This window comes from Stegodyphus dumicola, chromosome 9 (genome assembly GCF_044657685.1).
Source record: "Stegodyphus dumicola isolate Sdum_Otavi_A_Nest chromosome 9, ASM4465768v1".
Classification (NCBI taxonomy): Eukaryota; Metazoa; Arthropoda; class Arachnida; order Araneae; family Eresidae; genus Stegodyphus; species Stegodyphus dumicola.
In genome coordinates this window covers 107,499,322-107,521,976 of record NC_140776.1, presented here as the reverse complement: position 1 = coordinate 107,521,976, position 22,655 = coordinate 107,499,322, and the positions used below count along the sequence as shown (strand labels likewise).

At 34.1% G+C, this 22,655-nt stretch overlaps 1 protein-coding gene across 3 annotated transcripts in view; it reads left to right on the top strand.

Annotated features, from left to right (window-relative positions):
- The window catches only part of LOC118196520 (phospholipid-transporting ATPase ABCA1-like), a 416,944-nt gene that overhangs the window by 357,887 nt on the left and 36,402 nt on the right, over window positions 1-22,655 (top strand). For all 3 annotated transcript variants that reach the window (XM_085823882.1, XM_085823879.1, XM_085823880.1), the window contains 2 exons: window positions 11,027-11,168; window positions 15,038-15,172. In XM_085823882.1, coding sequence (XP_085680008.1) covers window positions 11,027-11,168; window positions 15,038-15,172 — 277 coding nt within the window. The remainder of the gene's footprint in view (window positions 1-11,026; window positions 11,169-15,037; window positions 15,173-22,655) is intronic.

Genomic DNA, 22,655 nt, shown 5'->3' with positions numbered 1-22,655 from the left:
ACAATTAGCAATACTATTAGCATTAATATATTCATCAGGGTTTAAGACGGGATTCCTAGCACACATTGTAAGATAATAATCGCACTTACCCCTAAGGTGCTCCAATTCGTCTTTCATATTACGTATCATCTTTGCCATCAACAGAGTATACTGGTCAGGATCAGATACAGCACGAACAGCATCCAGTGTTTTTTCACTTCTTTAGTCACTTCAATCCTTTCTTCTAGTCGTCGGACTTAGATTGGACTTCAAATGTGAAGAATGTGAAGTTTCAAAATGTGAAAGAAAGAATCAAGTAAGTTTAATAATTTAAAAAAAAAAAAAAATCTGTTGTGTAAAACAATGTTATACGAGACTAACAACCGATATAAAATAGAGGGATGTGTTCCAAAAACTTTTAAAAACAAAATATTCTCTTCAATGCTTCTCACTGTAACCTCATTTCAATTTAGACTTTTTGTAGCATCAGATGCCTTCTTCTCCTTTTAACGAAAAATTCAAAACTTATAAGAGGGTTGTGTTGGATAGGGCATTATAAGAGTCCTTTATAATGTAACAATTATTTATTAACAGGTTTAAGTTACATACGGACATTACAGTTAACTTTAAAAATTTACAGAGCAAGAGTCTGAAACAACCTATCAGGTTAAACACATGGCTTTTACTGAGGTCCTTCTCTGGCTACTCACCAGAGGGCACTCTTGTTGTTACAGTTAGTGCAACAGTTTATGTTAGCATCAGAGTTTATATTAAAAGATTGGTTACTTATAACAGATGGCATGAGTGCACTAACACCTTTCAAAGACTCATCCACTTCTCCCATTTGTGTGCTCAGGAAGAAAGGTAGACCGCCAAAAATTACTTTGCATTCCCGAAATAATCAAGAACTTGTGGGTCCAGACAGTGCTTCAAAGAGAGGTTCCATTGCCCAGGAAACTAAAAAAATTGAGACTAGAGACATTATTACAAGAGCTCCCAAATCTTCCAGTTCTGTCTCCTTGCCGGGACGGCGGCGGAACCAGAGGAGAAGTATGTAACCAATCCTTTAACATAAACTGTTGGACTAACTGTGACAACAAGGCTGCCCTCTGGTGAGTAGCCAGAGAAGTACTTCAGTAAAAGGTAGGGGAGTGATGAGGCAGCGAAAATTCTTAAGGCTAAACATTAACATTGAGTGCTACTTTTATATGGGGGTTTTAGGGGGAGTTTCTACTACTAAGTATATATCAGAATGTGTAATAAAACTTTATAAAATAAGATGCAACTTTTTCATATTCAAGTTAGAATTTATTTAATACAAGTTAAGCGCGTAGGGTAAACATTACAGCATTTCTAAATCGAAACTTACAGAAGCGTTTTTACCGCGTACCTCACAACATGAAGTCCAGAATAAGTGTAATCTGACGCCACCTGTCTGCTTTCTCGTCTCCTCAAGACGCCACCTATTCTCCTGTCTTCATCCGAGGTGTGCCTTTCAAGAAACATAGTCCTGTGAGATCGCTGCAGGGTCATTTTGAATAGGGTTATATAAGAGTCCTTTATAATGTAACAATTATTTATTAACAGGTTTAAGTTACATATGGATATTACATTTAATTTTAAGAAAATTACAGAGAAAGAGTCTGAAACAACCTATCAGGTTAAATACTTGGGTTTTACTGGGGTCTTTCTCTGGCTACTCACCAGAGGGCACCCTTGTTGTTACAGTTAGTCCAACAATTTATGTTAGCAGCAGAGTTTATATTAAAGGATGTTGTTACAAACTTATATTTTTATCTCAAAGAAATAAATTTTCTTACTTTCAGTTTGGGACTGAAATAATGTTTGGCAATAATTACTCTAAAAAACGACGAAGCTAATTAGTGACACATACCCAAAAGTGTTTGAATTTTTTTTTTTCTAAAACAATAATTACATAATTTATGCGATCAACCAATTGAAAACTCTGAGCATGAGATACGTACTGTGTAAATGACGGGCACAACTGAATTTTAGAAGAGTTTCGAAGCAGGATTTATGTACATTCTGCACAAAAAAAAGGAGGGGACAGTCTTGTATCTCTTATTCTACTGGGCTGATTGACGAAATTTAGCTTGTGCTTTTCATGTATCGAAAGCATGTCTTATATAAATATTAGATTTATATATAGACATGGGTTCTAACATGGGTATTTTGATACAAAATCGGACTTTTTCTGGAACAGCATACTGATTTTTTTTTTCCACATTTCGATTCTACGGCTCAAATTATGCCCAAATATTAAATTTTGTAAGACTTGGTGAGGAACTTGCTGAGAAATTTAAAAATTTATCTTGGCACACTTTTTTCAGTTTGCACCAAGAATAATTCACTTGGCATAATTCTTAATCTACAATAATCTATTTTCCTTTCTCTTTTTTCATTGCACATGAACAAAAAAAAAAAAAAAAAAAAAAAAAAAAAAAGGTGCATGGTTCATTCTTTCAAATAATTTTAAGAAAGTGCGTAAACCACATTTGGCATTATTACCACTTATAACAAATATGCCAAATTTCAAAACCCGCCAATATATAAATTCACATAAATCTTTGGAAATTTTGAGTAAACATCTCTAATTTTTTGCAGGTATGCCTATAAATTTATCTACTTTAAGATGATGGTAAAATTTTTATAGGTTATAAAATCAAAAAGTTTTACGAAAAATTTATAAAAATTACTTAAAAATGCAAATTTTAGAAGCGAATCAGAAAATCCTGCGATTTTTATTTGGACTGAACCTAAATTTCGAACCATGAAATAAGGAATCAACTAAGTTTAATTAAAAAAAAAAAGAGATATTAATAAATATATTCAATTAATGTTGCAGAGGTAAAATATTGAGAGCTAATTTGTTAAAAACTACTCATGTGATTTTCGTTATTTTTGAGTGATTTTAAAGATTTTGTGTCATAATACTTATGTTAGCACAATGCTGTATATAAATCGAATGTATATCCCAAGTCGCGCTTTCGAGGCATGAAAAACATGAGTGAAATTTTGTCAGTTGGCCAAATAAAACAGGAAATACAGAACTATCCTTTTAGTGTGTGTGCACAAGGTGTACAGTTTGTTCTGACTTGCAGTGTATGATAATAAACGTTAACTTTACCTTTCTGTACAGACATGTCACATTATCTGGAGGTATAAAAACCCAAAGCTACAAAATTTGTCGCACAGAGTGCCAAGGGGATCCCTGTGTATTTTTCCTACAATCAATTTGATGCAGGATTTTTTTATTTAATACTGAAGTGATTTTTTAAGAATTACTTACTCAGATCTAACCTTTTTCTTAATGGCAGCAGTGGGGACAATGATGGCATATACATAGTCTAATAAAATAAACATTTATATACATAGTCTAATAGTTCCTATGTCCATAAAACTTTTTATGCAGCCCTGCTGTTTCTAATCCCTCTGGTGCAGGAAACCTTACATCAAGTCCAAATGATTCCGCCACAAAAGATAATCACAAACACAATCCTGCTCAGTTAACAACTGTCCTGGGGAAATGGCCATGCAGTCCAAGAGAAGCAGGGAGGGAAAAAGATTTTTCCTCAAGCATAAGGGTCATATAATGAAGGTATCTGCTACAAAATTGCGCCAAGGCCATCTGAAGGGCCCTGGATCTCCACTGTCAAGGGAGGCCAGGCTCTTCGTAGCATACCATTGGTGAAGTGAAAGGGTTTGCCAGGTCACCCCATCTAGCCAACCCATCAGTGGTCTTGTTTCCAGGTACACCCACATGTGGTGGTATCCATTGGAAACACACGTTTCCTCTGACTAAACCTAGCCAACTTGGAAACTCTGAATGATCTATGGCCAATTCTTTAAATATTGGATGGAGCTCCTTCTTTTTATCAGGATTTAGATACTGTCCTAGTAGAGATGAGAACGTGGTCAAAAATGCCGCTTATAGCAATAATTTCCAGTCTAAAGATGGAATGGTGGTCAGCATTTCTGATGCTGATTTTAATCTTGCTCTCATAAGTGTTACTAAAAATGCCACTTCCTTCTCTTCCTGTATCTGATCAGTTTCCATCTGAAGATTAGTAGTGTCTGGTCAGGAGTATCATTAATGATTTCAAGAGCCAACTGCCTGAGTAATTCCAAATGGTGACTGTGCTTGAAAATATCAGATAGCATTTCCTTTTGGAAATCAACGTTTAACAGAGGTAACAGGGGCAATACAACTAAAAGATATGGGTGTCTCAACATTAAAATCAATAAACCACATTTTCACACAAAATTAAGTAAACTGTTGCACTTTAAACACCAGTTACATGCCCAGTTTGAGATGAAAGCAGAGGTTCGATTGTAGGAACTAAAGTTTTTAAGTTTCTTAAAGTACTTCTATGCATTGACTTGCAGTAAATCTCATAGTCAATGGCTGAATGTCCACCCCGTAAAGAACCACATCATTAGCACAGCTGTATATAAGACCCATGATGATTCTTGCAGTACTGAGCTGCTCTCTCTCCAGATTTTTCAAATTAGTAGAAGATGCTTTTTGAAAAATTTGAAAACTGTATTCAAGGACAGAGCAGACCAAGTAATTCTAAGAGTGAGGCATCTGAACCCGAATCTCTGCCTGAAGCTTTTAAGATCCTAAGTCTCTTTCTTGCTTTATAGGCTAATTTCTCAATATGTTTAGCACAATTCACTTCAGTATCCAAAGTTAAGCCAACATAAGTAGGATATTTATAACAGTCCAAGTGCTATAGGCTAATTTCTCAATATGTTTAGCACAATTCACTTCAGTATCCAAAGTTAAGCCAACATAAGTAGGATATTTATAACAGTCCAAGTGCTATAGGCTAATTTCTCAATATGTTTAGCACAATTCACTTCAGTATCCAAAGTGAAGCCAAAATAAGTAGGAGATTTATAACAGTCCAAGTGCTGTTTATGTAGGAAAAATAGTTTTAGAGATGCCTATTATTAGTGAAGAAGCAACCTATAGACTTAGAAGCACTGATGATGACTTTGTGGCAATCTGTAAACTCCTGGACAGCTACTGAGTATCTATTCAACTGAGATTCTATTTATTAATATTAGAATTGCTATACCACATAATAACATCATCAGCAAATAGTCCTATTTGACAAGGATTAATTCATTTTTCAGTCCCAGAAATAAACAAAAAGAAGAGTGGAACTTAAAATGGAGCCGTGGGGGATTCCTTGATAAATTATGTAATAGCTTGATAAATTAGATTATGTCCCTTATTTTTGCAACCATTTATCATAGACATGTACTTTGAAATACGTAAATAATTTAAATAAAAAAATAGCTGTGGAGAAAATTTTAAATTTCAAAAATAAATATTGTAAAAAATATGGAATCTAACTTTAACAAATCCACAACTCTGTAATCATATTGTGACATTTAGGCCCACCAGCAGCCAAGCGGTAAAATCAGTGAATACTGGTAGTTCTGACCTGGGTTCGATTCCAGGTGAATGGGCTGGCTGTATGCCATTTTCATGGTTTTCCCCATGTGTAATGTGCATAGAGCCAGTTTCCCTTGGAAAGTCCTCCATGAAAGCATCCCTCCCCTTAGATACACAATATACCCCACAATAATGGTTTGGTTTAGTTGATTAAGGCAATAGTAGTTTACTTTGCCTTAATCAACTAAACCAAACCAATATTGTGACATTTGATTTGAGTTTAATTGATAGTTAAAAGTTTATTTTATACCTTTCCTTTATGCTTTATTTTGTTATGTCTTGCTCAATCCAGAGGTTTATGCGGATTTGTTTGGCAAACAGCATAATTTAAAGAGAAGGATACATAGTTCCATAACTTGTAATAGAGAGAGATGTTTGGCTGCTATTTCGGCCACTAAGCGTGTACCCCAGTAAGAATCTTGCTAGACATTAGTCTGAGTTAGTAAGTTTGAATTTAGATTAGTTTGTCCGATTCAAGTGCAGTGTGTAGCCTTGAGTAGAAATACTTGTAACTGTAATCAGTGGATTTGTATGTTTCACCCAGCTACTGAAAGTTGAGGAGACTTCAATTTTGTTTTATATCATTTTAATTTGGAATTCACAAGTAGTGAAATAAAATAAAGTTAAGATTTTACTCTTCATGTGTGTTTGTTGCTCTCAATGTCAATTTAAGCTTAAAGCAATGACTCGCACCACAAATTTAAGGTATTGTTTTGGGGATGATTGTTTTCTCACAGATATTTAATTAGTTAGAATGACCATTCGAGAGTTATAACCTTTAGTCAAACTTTATATGCATTAAAAATAATAATAATAATAATAATAAAATGCGAAAATTTTGACTCCCATGGGATAAAAGTGGACCAAGATATTTGTTTTTAAATTTTGAAGTCTAGGGGTCATACACAGATTGGAGGATGAAATATTTAAATTTGTAAGTAGCTAAAAATGAAATCAGTTTAGGTAGGGATTTCTGATGTGATTAAATAATAAATATTTCCATGCAGACTTTCATTAAACATTGTGTATGTGTAATCATATTTTAAGCACAGAATCTTAGAGTTTGTGTTTTAAAAAACAGTAGCAGGCTTCAGTATTAGTGCATAATAAATTGATAACATTACTTTCATAAGTTAAAAGTAAAGAATATTGCTAGTAGAATAACTTTTTGTACTTAATTTTATGACTATTAGATTATGGTCCTAAAATATTAAAACTGCATGTGGATATTATTAATACATTTTTAATGTTTAAAAACTTCTTGTGTGAAAGCACTTTGGTGTACCATTTGTAACTAAATTATAAATTAATGAAGGTTATGCACTAGTATATAACAAAAGGATATCACTGAATGGCATTAAGAGGAAAATAATCAACTTTGAATCATTCTTATGTGTTTTTTAAACAACATCATCAGAAAAACTGAAAAGAAAGCAAAAATCCCAAATTTTGAAATTAAATATCTTTGTCAAAATTTTTGTTTTATTTTTTAATCTGAGCATACATTTTTTTATATAAATATAGAGGCTAGAGACTTGTATGGAAAAAAAAAATTAGATTTTGTAATTTTTACTTTTTTTAAATTTAAAAATGTCAAAACATAAATATTTCTATCATTTTAAAATATTATATAATTAGAAGTACATGTCTATAATCAACAGTTGTAAAAATAAAGGTTGTATAAGAACTTTTATGAACATGGTATATATAGAGGTACATTTTACTATTTTTCAGTCTTAAGGGATAAAATGTATATACACAGTTCTTCTGAATTGCCATATAATGAAATAGAGGCTGTTCACTTACACAGAATCATAAAATATTAATGAACACTTAAAAATTGTCTGATTTCCATGCAATAAAATGGTACATTACTAAAAAAAACACACTGTAGAAGGGCAGTATTCAAAAGTACAAAACAGATAGTAAGAAACAGAGACGAAAATTGATTTATAAAGAGCTGGGTCGCATTTATAACAGCTGTATGATTTATTTATTATTGTGCAATAAATTAACATTTGTCAAATTTTGCGAAGAAAAATTGTGTTGCAGAAAGTTTTACGGTGTCTTAAACTGAAGCGTGTTTCTTTTAATTATTTTGTAGCTGCTGGTAAGGAGGGACCTTGATCAAAGCAGATGTTTAAATGCAGTCTTAAGCTCAAGCAGCATAATTTTAGTATGTATTGTGGCGTAATTTTTGTTTAAGAGCAGAACTAGGAAGGTAGAACAAAAAACTCATTTTCCTCTTATACTGTTTTATTTTGAAAAAGGAAAAAATACTATTTAGACTTCTTGTAAAATATGTGTTCTGTATGAGCAAAGTGCTTTTTTTGATGACCCAGTTTGAAAGTGAGAAGTTGAAGCATCGAAATTTCATCCTTGAGCATGATGCTCACTTTGGAGGACCATTTTCTGTGAACAAGAATCAATTAAAATAAGCTGTTGCAGAGAATACATGTTACATACAGTTTAGGAATTATCAGATGGACTAAATATTCCAAAAAGTACAGTACGTAATCATTTGAAGAATTATCTAGCAATTATCTTGGGCATCCACGATACAAATTTGGGTGCAATCCGGAACAATTTTCACACTTAGGTGTTTCTGTTTTTCCTGTAATTGGGCAATCTTTCGATCTGTGATTTTCTGCGCATTTCACACGTCGGGGTTGGAAGAAGCAATTCTAGGACGAGTGATGCACTTTTGGCAATTGTGACATTTCAGAATTTGATTTTTGTTTTTGTGCTTTTCAACAGAAATTATGTAGAGCATCAGATCTTTCAAATTACAGTCAAATACCAAAAATCCGCGTTGCCTCTCAGAATATAAACATTCAGTTTATAGGTTCCAGAAACCGCAATATCGAGTACGAATTATCGAAGAAAAAAATACTGACTGAATAATAATGACGTCATAATTACCGAATAATAATGAGTCAAAACAGAAATACCAAATTATTGGTATAAAAAAGTTTAAAAAAAAATAAGATAAAATAAATACAGTGTCTCATAAAAGTGATGGGACACTTGTGCTTTATGAAAGGAAACTGTAGTAAAGTAAATTAAAAAAAACATGTAAAAATTTTTTGTGGGTGTGTTTCATACTTAAATTTAGTAACAATTATTATATAACATACATTTTCTCAAAATATTAAAATAGTAATTTAATAAAAATACAATTGTTTAGAACAGAGCAAAAAATGGCTCACATAAGTGATGGGACACTTACTTTTCCATCAAATATTTATCCAAAAATTTTACTTCTTAAAATGTTTTAATATTTTGTTGGATTTCCTTTTACTTTTAAAACGAGATTTAATCTTCTTGGGATGGATTCGACTAATTTTTTTGTGATTTCTGGAGTGATTTTACCCCATTCTTCTTGAAGCAATGATTTTAATTGTTGTTTTGAAGAAATGGTGTGTTTGCGAATTCTTGCCAAATATTCTCTATGGGATTTAAGTCTGGAGATTGTGGTGGTGTTTTTATTATTTCAGGACAGTTATGCAGCAGCCAGAGTCTAACGTTCAAAGCAGTGTGCTTGCGGTCATTGTCCTGGTAGAATTTAAAATCATTATGAAGGGTCAGTTTTCCTGCTGAAGATTTCAAATTCTGATTTAAAATGTCAATATACTTGTACTGATCCATTATACTGTCAATAAAAACAAGATTACCAACTCCAGCGGACGACATACACCCCCATGTTTTACTGTTGGCACCAAGTTCTGTTTGCGAAATTCTTTCCTGGGTTTTCTCTACACCAAGATTCTACCGTCAGAACCAAATATATTAAATTTACTCTCATCAGCAAATATAACTTCATTCCAGTAATCAGAGTTCTTATTTATGTTGGATTTTGCGAAAGCCAGTCTGAGTTTTCTATTCTTTTCACTTACGAAGAATTTTTTTCTGGCTGCTCTACCGTGATATCCAGCAGATCGAATTACTCTTCTAATAGTCTCAGGATTAACAATTACTCCATATAATGCTTGTAAATCAGCAGCAACTTTAGGAGCACTCATTCTCGGATATTTTTTAATATTTTGAACAATAATTCGCTTTATTCCATTGGATAGCTTTGATGGTCGGCCAGGTCTTCTTTTATCCTGAACCATATGATTCTTTTTACATCGTTTAATGATATTGAAAACTGTTGAATGACTCATGTTAACTGTTTCAGCAGTTTCTCTAATAGATTTTCCACGTTCAATATGCAAATTAATAACTAATTTTCGAATTCCAGGCAAAGTTTCTTTTCGTTTAGCATTCATGGCTGCACGGAGCTAAAAAACACAAAAATTCCAAAACAAACTGGAGAGAAAGACTGCAGACGATTTTATAAATTATTGGCAATTGCTTTTGAGTAAAAATAAAAACCCAAAAAAATATTTTTATTGTAGTACGTTAGTAGTATCTAATGGTGTCCCATCACTTATGTGAGCCATTTTTTGCTCCGTTCTAAACAATTGTATTTTTATTAAATTATTATTTTAATATTTTGAGAAAATGTATGTTATGTAATAATTGTTACTAAATTTAAGTATGAAACACACCCACAAAAAAATTTTTACATGTTTTTTAATTTATTTTATTACAGTTTCCTTTTGTAAAGCACAAGTGTCCCATCACTTTTGTGAGACACTGTAAGTGTTTTTCTTCCCTCTAATCTGCATCGAGATAAAAAAGCAGACAATTCACTCAACTCTTTGTTCAAGTTTACGATTCACGTTGTTGTATTTTCTGAGCTTTGTTATTTCATTTCATGAGATTGTTTAGTGCTGCCTTTTTTTTTATCCGGATATTTTGTGGATAAATTAAGAATATTTTTAATTTCAGCTCTTTTTAATACAATGACAGATAAGAAATGCACTTGTGATTTTACTCTTTGCAACGCTGAAAAACGTAAACACGTTGCATTGAAAGTAACACAAAAAGTGCAAATTCTGCAAAAGATGGAAGCAGGTGCTACTCCTCGATTTATAGCAGAATGGTATGGAATTGTGACACGACTGTGTATGATATACGGAAAAGTAAAGAAAAGCTGTTGAAATTTTACAGCAGCAGTGATTCTAACACCAGAATCTGAAACCGGAAATCTTTGCAAGAGGCGAAGTCGGCAAACCTGGATGCTGTGTACATATAATACAATGAATAATAAAATCAATTTATACATGTAATAATAATTGAATGCATATAATAAATTATTGCAATAATGTATATAATAATTTAATTAAATGTATCTCATACCCCTTATTCATTTTGCACTTTTAGTTCGAATAATATGCTTTATCTTTTTCCGTCCTGAAATCCACAAAATCCTAAAATCTGCACAACCTCTGGTCCCAAGCTTTGCGGATTTCTGGAATTTTACTGTATAAATTTCCTCTAACCTCTAACAGTGACATAACTGGTTAATTGAAATCATACTGTACCCATATGAAGACACTGGATTAATTAACATGTAAATAGCCACCCAAAGAATTAATTTACCATTGAAATTATTATTATAAATTTTTAAATAATAAAATAAAATTGCCCTTTTTTCAATTTACTTTTTAGCATCAAGACTGATATAGACAGTGCTAGACAAAGTATAGGTTACTGTCCTCAGTTTGATGCTCTAGATTCTCACCTGACAGGCTATGAGCATCTTGAATTTTATGCACGTCTTAGAGGAGTTCCCGAAAAACATGTTCGAAAGGTAATGATGTACTTCAATGTCAAATGCTTTTTGTATCTCTTTCAAATTCATGTGATTATAAACACAGTTGTGTGACATTACTTCTTCATGCACTAAGATTTATGAGGTAAATAATATAGTTTAACTAGTAATAGGATAATTAAATATGTTTTGCAGCATTTTTACATCAACGAAATTCGTAAATTTTACGAATATTTTGTCCTGTTGAATCTTATTTTATCCGAATTGTATTATTTTTTCTTATCACATTTTAACATCTTTTTCACCTTAAATTTTACTTATATTAAATTTTTTGTATTAAAATTTCATTATATCTGAATTGTCTTAATCCACTGTAGGCATATGAGGAATTTTGTATGAAGATTAAAGAAATGTTTAATCAGTTAATATATGTATTTTATTTTGTTTTATTTCAATATATGGTACGTTATAAAGTTTAGTCACACAAATATTATGTACATTAATTTAGTAATTTTATTTTCATCATTTTAAAAATACTTTCATAAATTAAAGCTTTCCATCCCTACTCAGGATTTCTTCAGTATGAAAGTGTAAGGGTATTAAAAAATGAAATTAGCCAAGGAACATAGCAGTTAGAATATGTTATTAAATATTATTTAAAATGGTTATGCAACGCATGAAAATCTCCCAGTTTCTCTCGGTTGTCACTCAAAAAGTCTCCTAGTTTTTCAGATTTCAAGATTGGCACTATGCAATACAGTATAGAGTCTTTAATCTGGACGTTCATAATCCGGACCTCAAAGCTACAAACTTTCTGGTGTTTACGCATGCGCATAATACGTTTACGCATTCGCATTTAATATATAATAGACAGTATAAGCTAGGCTAAAATTATTTATTTCAGTTAATATTGCAGATTGCGTTGTTCCTTAATCTTCTAATTGGATCCGGCTTATTATTTTTTGCAGACTGTTAGAGCAATTTTATAAAAAGTAAGCTTGAACTTTCGATTATGTCAAAAAGAGTTTCAAATTCTGGAGCTGCCAAAGGATCTACAAAGTGAAAGCATGTTTCGATGTTCATTAAACAAAAAGTGGAATTGCTGCAAAAAAATGGATAAGGGCATGAAGAAAGCGACAGAGAGGTGATTTGTTTCTCTAACCATTCCGAAATCTGTTTATCGATTTCACGCTGCTCTGGAAAAACCCCTAATTCAGAGTCACCAAAGTCCCGATGAGTCTGGATTAAAGACTTTGTACTGTAGTTATCATCCCCCCTCTAAATAAAAGAATGTCAAACTAAGATAGTTTTTATGCAGTAAACGTTTGTAAACAGAGAGACTTTTTGCTGTATGGTGTAAAACCTAATTTAGGTTGATGTAATGCAAGAGTTTAATCCTGAAGCTCCAAAAAAGAAATAAGTAAAGGTAACCTTTTTTTGAGTGATTAGGCAGCTTAAGTATGCATCTTATATACCGGATCCTTTTCTGAATCATAAAGGCATTTTCTTTTACTTTATTATTTGATTCAGAAATAAAGTCTATGAATCTTCACTATCTATTTCACTTTCATTATTATCTGTATGCTACAGTTAAAGTAAAATTTTTCTTGACTTGTTACTTGAACCTATTTTGATGTATCTGTTCTAATATTAACACTGTTTATTGTAAAAAGAAATGTGAATAGGAAATAAAAAAATAATAAACTAATCTAGAAAAAGTAACATCTTCTCCAGTTGGAAGGTTGGTCCTCACAAGATTAGAAGAGGAAAGAAAAAGAGGGTAAAATAATAAAGAAAAAAGTGTAAATTAAAATCAATATATCATGCTCCAAAAATCAAGAACTCCTTGCCCCCCTAGAAAAAAGAAAAATTATATTAAGCATAGTGGTGAAGGAATACCAATTATAGTTGGTACACAAACATTCTGCATGAAAATTTGTATACACTGCACCTATCTTTTAGCATAAAACCTTTTTCACTATGTGTATGTGAGACCCATAATCTTAGGTATGTTCCCATTTATTATGTATGTGTGGCAACAATCTTCAAAGTGGTGTGTGAATGGTTTCTATTGCAGTACAGTGTCCTATATCTGGACTCGTTGGGACTTTCGTGATTCCTGATTTGAGATTTTTCCGGATATTAGAGCATCAGTTTAAATCTAGTAAGGTGGCATATAGAAATAATAAAATTAAAAATGTCAGATTGGGATTTATGAAATAATGAAGCATTTAAAATTTAAACGGTATCAAAATTTACCCCCCCCCCCCAAAAAAAAAGCTTAATACTTTTTTTTTTTTTTTTTTTTTTTCTTTATTAAACATTTCTCAATACTTTCTCTAATTTTATAGACAGACATAATTTCTTATTCATTTACAAAGTTCCATTGTTGAAGTCCTGTAATTGCTGTGTCCAGAATTCCAACTAACTTGTCAATCGAAATTTTTTCATCTCTCTGTCACTCTGTCTGTAGTGGTATTTTCTGGATTTAGAATCATGCTATAGATTTTGCCATCCGGTAATTTATTAATGATTGAGGAGCATTTTCATTCACAGGGAAAAACTTCTTTTATATCCTCTTCATGTATTACCACTTTTCCACATTTCTTTATGAAATCCGTTAATTGGAAAATTTCACCTTTGGTTTGCTACATCCGAAAACTTTCAGGAAATCTTTAAAATTCGTGGCTATCATCATAAAGTTTAACTATCATTCACTATACATATTTGGCTATGTATTATGAGATTGGCAACTAAAGACAATTTGTTCCGCTAAATTTTATCTTGCTGCTATCACGCATTGAGACAATTAAGCCTGAATGGTCTTAGTTATTTATTATACTTAACATCTGTTTCTTGCACATTTCTAATGCTTATCCGAGTCCTGAATAAATAAATTCTCACATATACTTAAGGCTTATTGAGGCTAGATATCTTAATGCCTGATGCAGTCTCTGTGAGTCCTAAATTCTACTACCAAACACCTCCCTTTGTCCCTAAATTCTGCCGCCCGGTGCAGCCATATGAACTCTGGCACTGGTTCTGGGTTTATGTGAATAACAAATCAGTTATTCTAAATTGAAATAGCACTAAATATAATCTTTTGGCCTATGAGTATCATTAACAAAATCTACTTTTAGCATATGGAAAGAAATTTTTGTTGAATTTTTCCTGTCAACATTTCTTGGCGCATTTAACTTAAATCTATAAGCATCGTCAAGCATAATGTCAGCATAAAAGGTTACCATACTGTTTCTCAATTACTAATATAAAAAATATTATTTAGGCATTGCTCCATGAGTTATTACTCAAGTTGTCGTGTTGATAGACATGCGGTGATGAAAGCAAAATGTAATAAATAATGATTCACCAGGTGGAGGGGAGGGGTCAGGAATATAAAATATTAGTAGGTGTAAAATCACCGATGTATGACAGGCGATTTGAGATGTATGACAGACAGATACCCAGCTATGGAGCCAAATTATTGAACATACAAATTTATGCTAAAAAGATTGTTTCTTCAATAACAAGGTATTTTATTTAGTGCCAAAGTGAAATTAAGAATCGGGACTCTGCACATTTTTTATTATGCGCAGAGGGGATCAAATGCGCATGTGTAAATTACACAAAAAATATAATAAAAACTTTAAGTTGGTAGTGGCATTTGAGGTCCGGATTGTAGTTCATTCCGGATATTAGACTTTGTATTTGGAATTTCGATATTTCAAGCTAAAAAGTTTTTTTTTATTTTACCTGTATTGAATAATTTTGTATGTGTTTTAGCATGCTATTGTTAAGTTGTCATAAATTCAGGACAATGGTTTTTAAAAATGAATGTAAGAATTTCGCCATTTTTTCATAATAAGAAACTCATCAGCTAAATAAAATGTAATATTTTATGTTACTAGGTTGCAGTTTGGGGTATCCGAAAATTAGGTCTTCTTCCTCATGGTCATCGTTGTGCTGGAACTTATTCAGGAGGAAATAAAAGAAAATTATCTACAGCAATAGCTCTTATTGGAAATCCATCCGTAGTTTTTCTGGTTTGTATACTTTTATTGTCACAATACTTTTTGCATGTAATGACTAATTGCAGCATTACAGGTTATTTCTTCTGTTCTAAACACATTTTTAAACACCTTGAGGATGTGTTATTATTTTCAATTAGTAATAAAATTTTGTTCTCTGTGTATGAAGATCATAAACACAAGAGTACATTGTTACTGACTAATGATGCATAAGATCTTTTGTTATATTTGATATTGTAAGGATCTTAAGTTTTACTAACGTTTATTTTATTTTAAATCTTTACTATCACTTCTTATTTTCTACTTCCGGCCAGAATTATAAGCGTGAAGGAGTTTATGCAAAGTTGTCTGGCGAACGCCAAGTATTTAAGTGTGGCCTTTTTGCCAAGCAGAAGAGAGGAAGCCGTGAGTTCGAAGCAGGCCGCTTACCTTAGAAGTTACGCAGTTGCTACTTTGCCTTCCAGGCCAGAGGTTTTAATCCTCTTGATAAATTAAACGTATTGTAGTGTTCACAGTCTCTGTGCTACATACGCTTTCTGTTATTATAAGGCCAATCTTATTCTAAAGTTAAATTAGAGTTTAGTTTTATTTTGATATCTTTTAAGTTAGACCCCGAGTGGAGGGTCATTGTATTCCGAAGTACGGAAGTCATTGTATATAAAGAAAAAAATAAAGGGTTTTGTATACCCTTCGTCTGTATCCTGTCCACTTACTACAATTAGTGAACATAGCTTTAGTAAGCTCTCTGTTCTAGTCAGGTCATTGTATGTTTCCGAAGAAAGTTAGAAGAAACATTGAACCTGATAGTGGCGCCCGACGAAGAATAACCATGGCCGAGTTTCAAGAAGAACCTGTGCTGCCTGCAGAAACAGCTCAGAATCCAGAAATGCCAGCTGCCGCCCTGGAAGGATTTGGGTATATTGTCCAGACCATGCGCGCTTCGATGAAACCGGAAGCAACGTTTAATGGAAACTCACAGGTAACCAGTTTTTTGGAAAAATTGGATGACCACTTCATGCTCTACCCCGTGCACGAGTTTCAAAAAGTTACCTTAGCTACCAGCGCTTTGAGGGGCCAAGCGCTTAACTGGTTCAAATGTATCGGCAGAAGTCTCTTGGGTCAAGCAGGAAGTCCCACCTATACCTACGAAAATTTCAAGACTGCCCTACTAAAAGCCTTCCCTGTTGTAAGGGATCGTGCGAAATTAGAAACAGAACTGTTCAGTATATATCAACAAAGAATGGAAAACCTCTCCAGGTTTATTTTAAGAAAAATTCACGTTTTCAAGCTCTTGTATGGAAACCGTCCGGATCCTGAAATAATTCAAGTGATTTTGCCGAGGTTACTACCCCAAGTGCAAGACTTTATTGAATTGAGAAATCCGACTACACTGGAAAAATTATTTGAGCTAGCAATCCAGTTTGAAAGTAGAAGAACGGCGGACGTCGAAAGAAGACGCCAATATCAACAGCGAAACCAATTTGGTACGCCAAGACTACAGCAAACTCAAGCACATGGCTACGGAGAAAAAGCGAATCAGTGGGCAAGGAAACCCGAGCATTCAAAAACAGCCGGCGAACGTCGACAGTTCAATAGCAACCCAGGAAAAAAGTCTCAAGGCCAGTGGAGAAAGAAGGAAAGCACCGAAAGAAAAAATAATTTAAACTAAAACGGATTTCTGCTGACGAGAGGGTGCGGAAATCCGAAGGCCACGAAAACCCCTCTTCCTACAAGTTAAATACAGTAATGGTGAAAAATTTAACTCTTCCGAAGATTGAAGTCTTGGTAAATAATATCCCGGCCACCGCACTCCTGGATACCGGCGCGCAGTGTTCCTGTGTGGCAGAAGTCTTTTTTAGAAAGTATTTTCGCAAATACCGCATATATAATGCGGATAATACAACAGTATTAGCGGCGCAAGGAGAACAATGTAAGTGCGTAGGTAAAGTACCTTTGTACATCCGTATCAAGGACGAACAAGTAAAGGTGATGTTTTTTATAGTAAAGAATTTGCAAGCACACTTAATACTAGGAATAGACTTTCTTTCAGACGCACAAGCTACACTGGATTTTAATGAAGCGTCTCTTAAACTGACGATGAAACCAGTGCGTGTAGAAAAGGTTGAACCGCCAAGGGTAAATCTCGACCACCTGCCTAATGACGAGCAAGATAGAATCCGACAAGTGGTAAGTGAATTTGCTTCCTTATTTAGTGATATTCCAGGATTTACCCAGGTTACTAACCATAGTATTGACACCGGAGATGCATTGCCGGTTCGTCAAAAACCATACCGGTATGATAAGAATAAGGAAAAAATTATAGAATGGCATATTACCGATATGCTACGTAAAAAGATCGTAACGCCTATCTCAAGTAGTTATGCTAGTCCGGTGGTTTTATGTAAGAAAAATAATGATTATCCTTTGGAGCATCCAAAAAGGTGGAGATTCGCTATTGATTACCGTAAATTAAATTCCATAACGAAATATCCGGTATATCCGTTACCGATTATAGAAGAAATTTTAAGGAACATAAAATCAACCAAATTTATGACAACTTTAGACTTAACGAATGGTTATTTTCAAATAGGGATCAGGCCTGAGGACGTGCCTAAGACTGCTTTTATAACCAAGTCTGGCACTTATGCATTTTTGCGAATGCCGTTTGGCCTTTCAGGCGCCCCAGCAACATTTCAGCGATGCATGGACATTGTGTTAAGACCTGTTCTCGGAAAGTCCACATTTATCTATTTAGACGATATCATTATTACTAGTGATAATCTAGACCAACATGTACAGGATTTAAGACAGGTGTTTTCTTTATTAAATGAGGCCGGTCTAAAAGTTAATGTCGAAAAATGCAAATTTGCAGCCCCTGAATTAAAATATTTAGGTTACAAAATATCGCAAAAAGGGATCGAGACAGATGAATCAAAAATAATCGCTGTACAAAAGTATCCGACTCCAAACACGGCAAAGAAGCTCTCTTCTTTTCTAGGACTTTGTTCATATTATAGGTCCTTTATAAAAGATTTTGCGGCTATCGCTGAGCCATTGTTAAAATTAAAAAGGAAAAAGGCAAGATTCTCGTGGACGGCCGAAGCCAATAGTGCTTTCGAAAAATTAAAACAAGCATTAACGCAAGCCCCTGTGTTGAAATTTCCTGAAAAGGATGAAAATTTAGAAATTTCAGCGGATGCTTCGGATTATGCGGTAGGAGCGGTACTTTCGCAAAATCAGCAGCCAGTAGCATTTTTTAGCCGAACTTTAAATCAAACACAAAGAAACTATTCCGCGACCGAGAGAGAGGCACTTGCAGTTCTGTTAGCAGTGCAAAAGTTCCGAGTCTATTTTGGAAAGGCGCCGATAACAGTATATTCTGATCATGCGGCGGTAACTAGATTGTACTCTGGAAAAAATTTATCCCCAAGGTTAATAAGATGGGCACTCAAGCTGCAAGAATATAATCTGGTAATCAAGCATACCCCCGGAAAGGAAAATATCGTAGCAGATGCCCTGTCACGAATTAAATTAGACGAACAGGGTAATACCGTAAAAGTTGCAATGCTGACAGCGTGTACAATAAATTCCCGAGAAACTGTAATAACCGAACTGGGTAAGGATCCTGAGTTTGGAAGTATTTATGAGTATTTGAAGGATCCTGAAAATTTTAGCCACCAAGATATTGTGGCGATAAGAAATAGGGCGGCCCATTACGAACTAATAGATGGTCTATTATTTTATACAAAAACTACGAATTCCAACAACGAATTTCGACCTGTTATCCCAGCTAGTCTTAGATTAAATATCCTGCAAGAGCTCCATGACAGCCCTTTAGCTTCTCATGCTGGTATTCGAAAAACTACTCAACGCGTACGCGAGGCAGTCTACTTTCCTGAACTGCAAAAGTTAACAAGGGCGTATGTCCAGTCCTGCCCAACATGTCAAGCCGTTAATTATATTAATTTCCGCCCGGCCGGGTTTCTAAATAGTATTAAATCCGAATTTCCAAATGAAATAATCGGTATCGATTTATTGGGCCCTTTCCCAAAAAGTCAGTTAAACAAAAGTCGCTATCTCCTTGTTATAGTTGATCATTTTAGTAAATGGACCGAAATTGTTCCCTTAAAACGAGCCTCCGCGAAATTAGTTACCGATTCTATTTTAAATAAATATATTTTAAAATACGGGGCGCCCCTAAAAGTTATATCGGATAATGGTCCTCAATTTGTAAGTAATATATTTGAAGACATGTGCCAAAAACTGGGCATACGTCATTTAAAAATGGTCCCGTATCGGCCGCAATCAAATATAGCGGAACGGGTCAACAGAAATATAGTGAAAATTATCCGTAGTTATGTTAAAAATTTTCATAAAAGCTGGGATAACTATGTCAATGAATTTGCTTTCGCCCTTAGGACCGCAAAACATGATACAACGGGCAAAACTCCTGCTGAGTTATTTCTAGGCAGAAAGATTATAACACCGTTAGATAAATTATTTTATGTGCAACAAAGAGCCCCAGAATTTAAAATGGGTGATATAGAAAAACTAATTAAGGAAGCAAAGAAGAATACGGAAGTAGCACAAAGAAAACAGAAGCTCTATTATGATTTGAAACGACGGGGAGTAACTTATAAAGTAGGGGATGAAGTACTAAAAATTAAGCATTCACTTTCTTCAGCACCAGAAGATAAAACTGCCAAATTTTTCCCACGCTTTGAAGGACCATATGTTATAGAAAAAATAACTCACGCTGTTGTAGTATTAAAGGCAAGAAATGGCGAAACCTGTTCCGCAAACATTGACCAGATAAAACCATTCTATGACCGTAATAAAATGCAAATCTTTTCAGATCTTTTGCAGGATCCGGTACGGCAGACACCGCAGGTACAAGTTCCAGAGGTGGGAAAACGACAAGTACAAGGGCAAGCCAATGAGAGACAGAAGCAAGTGAAAAGAAAATTGCCCCGCGGAAAAATGGAAGGTAACAAGAAAAAGAAGCCGTTCCACCGTCCAGAAAACAGAGTTCACGAACACCCCCAGAATGAAGAAGGGAGAAGGACGACGTATGTGAAGAGGACAAGGAGAAATGACGGCAACTATAACCCGGCTTTAAAACGGAAGATCTACTCATCCGACAGAACTCTCCGCAGCAAAAGTCGCCGAACTGCGGAAGGGCCATCAGCGGCGGAGGAAAAAGTACAAGAAAAATTTGAACGGCCAACAACGAGGTCCAAGCAGGATCACGACAGAAGTTTCCCGGTTCCACCAAGACCAGCTGCCTTCAAACGGCCACGACCACAAGCAGAGGACAGAAGGAAGATGTTCAAGGGTGGCCGTAGTGGTGAAAAACGGAAGCTTCCAGAGGAAAGCACTGAAGGGCGAGCCCGTACAAGAAGGAGGATCAACCAAGCTACGGTTTGCAGCACCTTTAAAGACTGGGCCCAGAAAAGGATGTCTGAATATTACAAAGATAAGTAAAATTTTGTGTTACTTTACAAACTTAAGTTAATCTTTCATTCTTACTGCAAGTGGCAGATTTGAAGAAGTTTTACCTCATGCGAGGTCTACCTTTATCGCCAAAAGGGCGAGAAATGAGTTGTGACCGATTTTCTTATTATGTTTTTCAATTACTCGCGCGTAAAACTAAAGTTGATGTATAATAGCGTTGTCTAAAGACTTAAATATTGTAAAATGTTATTGTATAAATTTTATTTAAAACATTCTAACAAGAAAGAAGTTTTAGTCTGAAAGACTTTTTGAAATGTAGTATTATTTCAATGTAGAAAGAATTGGCACTTGCTTTGAAAAGAATAGAAGTTAACAATGTACTACTAATGTATGTTTTCAAATGTGTAAAATTAACGGCATCTTGATATGTTCTTGTATACATGTGAACTGTTATTTTGAATGTTTAGAAATACCGTGATATGGTAAAAGTGAAAGTAATGTTAAAAAATTTGTTATTCGTGTGACTGTAAAGATTAAATCATGGTGAATATGTGTTAAAGGTTGAATGATGTAGTTAGGCTCTCTGACGCTACACTTTAGAGTTAGCCACTTTCAGAATAGTACCTCAGGGTCTAGAGTTGAAATTAGGGTGTGTTAAGAGGTCTCGTATGTTGAATTTTAACACGTTAGTGTTTTGATTGTAGGAGGAAGTGTTGAACACATAGACAGAAACACATTCGTGTTTGGTGTTTTTACAACACATGTCAGAGAGCACGGGGAGAGATAATTAAAATAGTCATGAATGAAATAAGAATGTTAAGAAAAGTATATTCTATATGTTATTTGCAATGTCATTCTGTAACATTTCATTAAACTAGTTTTCCTTCCAGATCTCTGGAAGGAACCAGAATTGAATAAAGCTCCTGTTTTGATGCAGTACAGATGAAAAAGAAAAAAGATTGTTGTATATTCCGGGAGCTGCTATTGTAACAAATTTCTTTCTTTTAAATTTTTCTAGTTTCTAGCGAAGCATTTTTTGTTAAAGGTTGGCCTCGCGTTAGTTTCTAGAGCTAAAAGTTTTCAACAAGGTCGTTTTAGACCTCAGTTTCAAACTAATTAACTCTGGCGGGAAGTATGTAAGGATCTTAAGTTTTACTAACGTTTATTTTATTTTAAATCTTTACTATCACTTCTTATTTTCTACTTCCGGCCAGAATTATAAGCGTGAAGGAGTTTATGCAAAGTTGTCTGGCGAACGCCAAGTATTTAAGTGTGGCCTTTTTGCCAAGCAGAAGAGAGGAAGCCGTGAGTTCGAAGCAGGCCGCTTACCTTAGAAGTTACGCAGTTGCTACTTTGCCTTCCAGGCCAGAGGTTTTAATCCTCTTGATAAATTAAACGTATTGTAGTGTTCACAGTCTCTGTGCTACATACGCTTTCTGTTATTATAAGGCCAATCTTATTCTAAAGTTAAATTAGAGTTTAGTTTTATTTTGATATCTTTTAAGTTAGACCCCGAGTGGAGGGTCATTGTATTCCGAAGTACGGAAGTCATTGTATATAAAGAAAAAAATAAAGGGTTTTGTATACCCTTCGTCTGTATCCTGTCCACTTACTACAATTAGTGAACATAGCTTTAGTAAGCTCTCTGTTCTAGTCAGGTCATTGTATGTTTCCGAAGAAAGTTAGAAGAAACATTGAACCTGATAATATAATAAAATTGCATAGCTCATCAGCATAAAAAAGCTATTTTATCTATTATTCTGAATAACATTTTCCAACAGGAGTGGTCAGTATCATTTTCCATAAAAAATAAAATTAAATGGTTGTGATGAAAGAATTGTACAGATTGCAATACTTACATGTACTTGCTTTTTAAATTTTATTCAAAGAATAATATACCTTTTTTAATATGACTATATTGATATTTTTAATATGATTATTAATATTTTAATAGGACAGATTTATTCAAATTTAGTCGCGCTCGAGTGCAATTGGGGTGACGTTAAAATTTATGCTACTGAAATATACACGAACACGTGCTTCT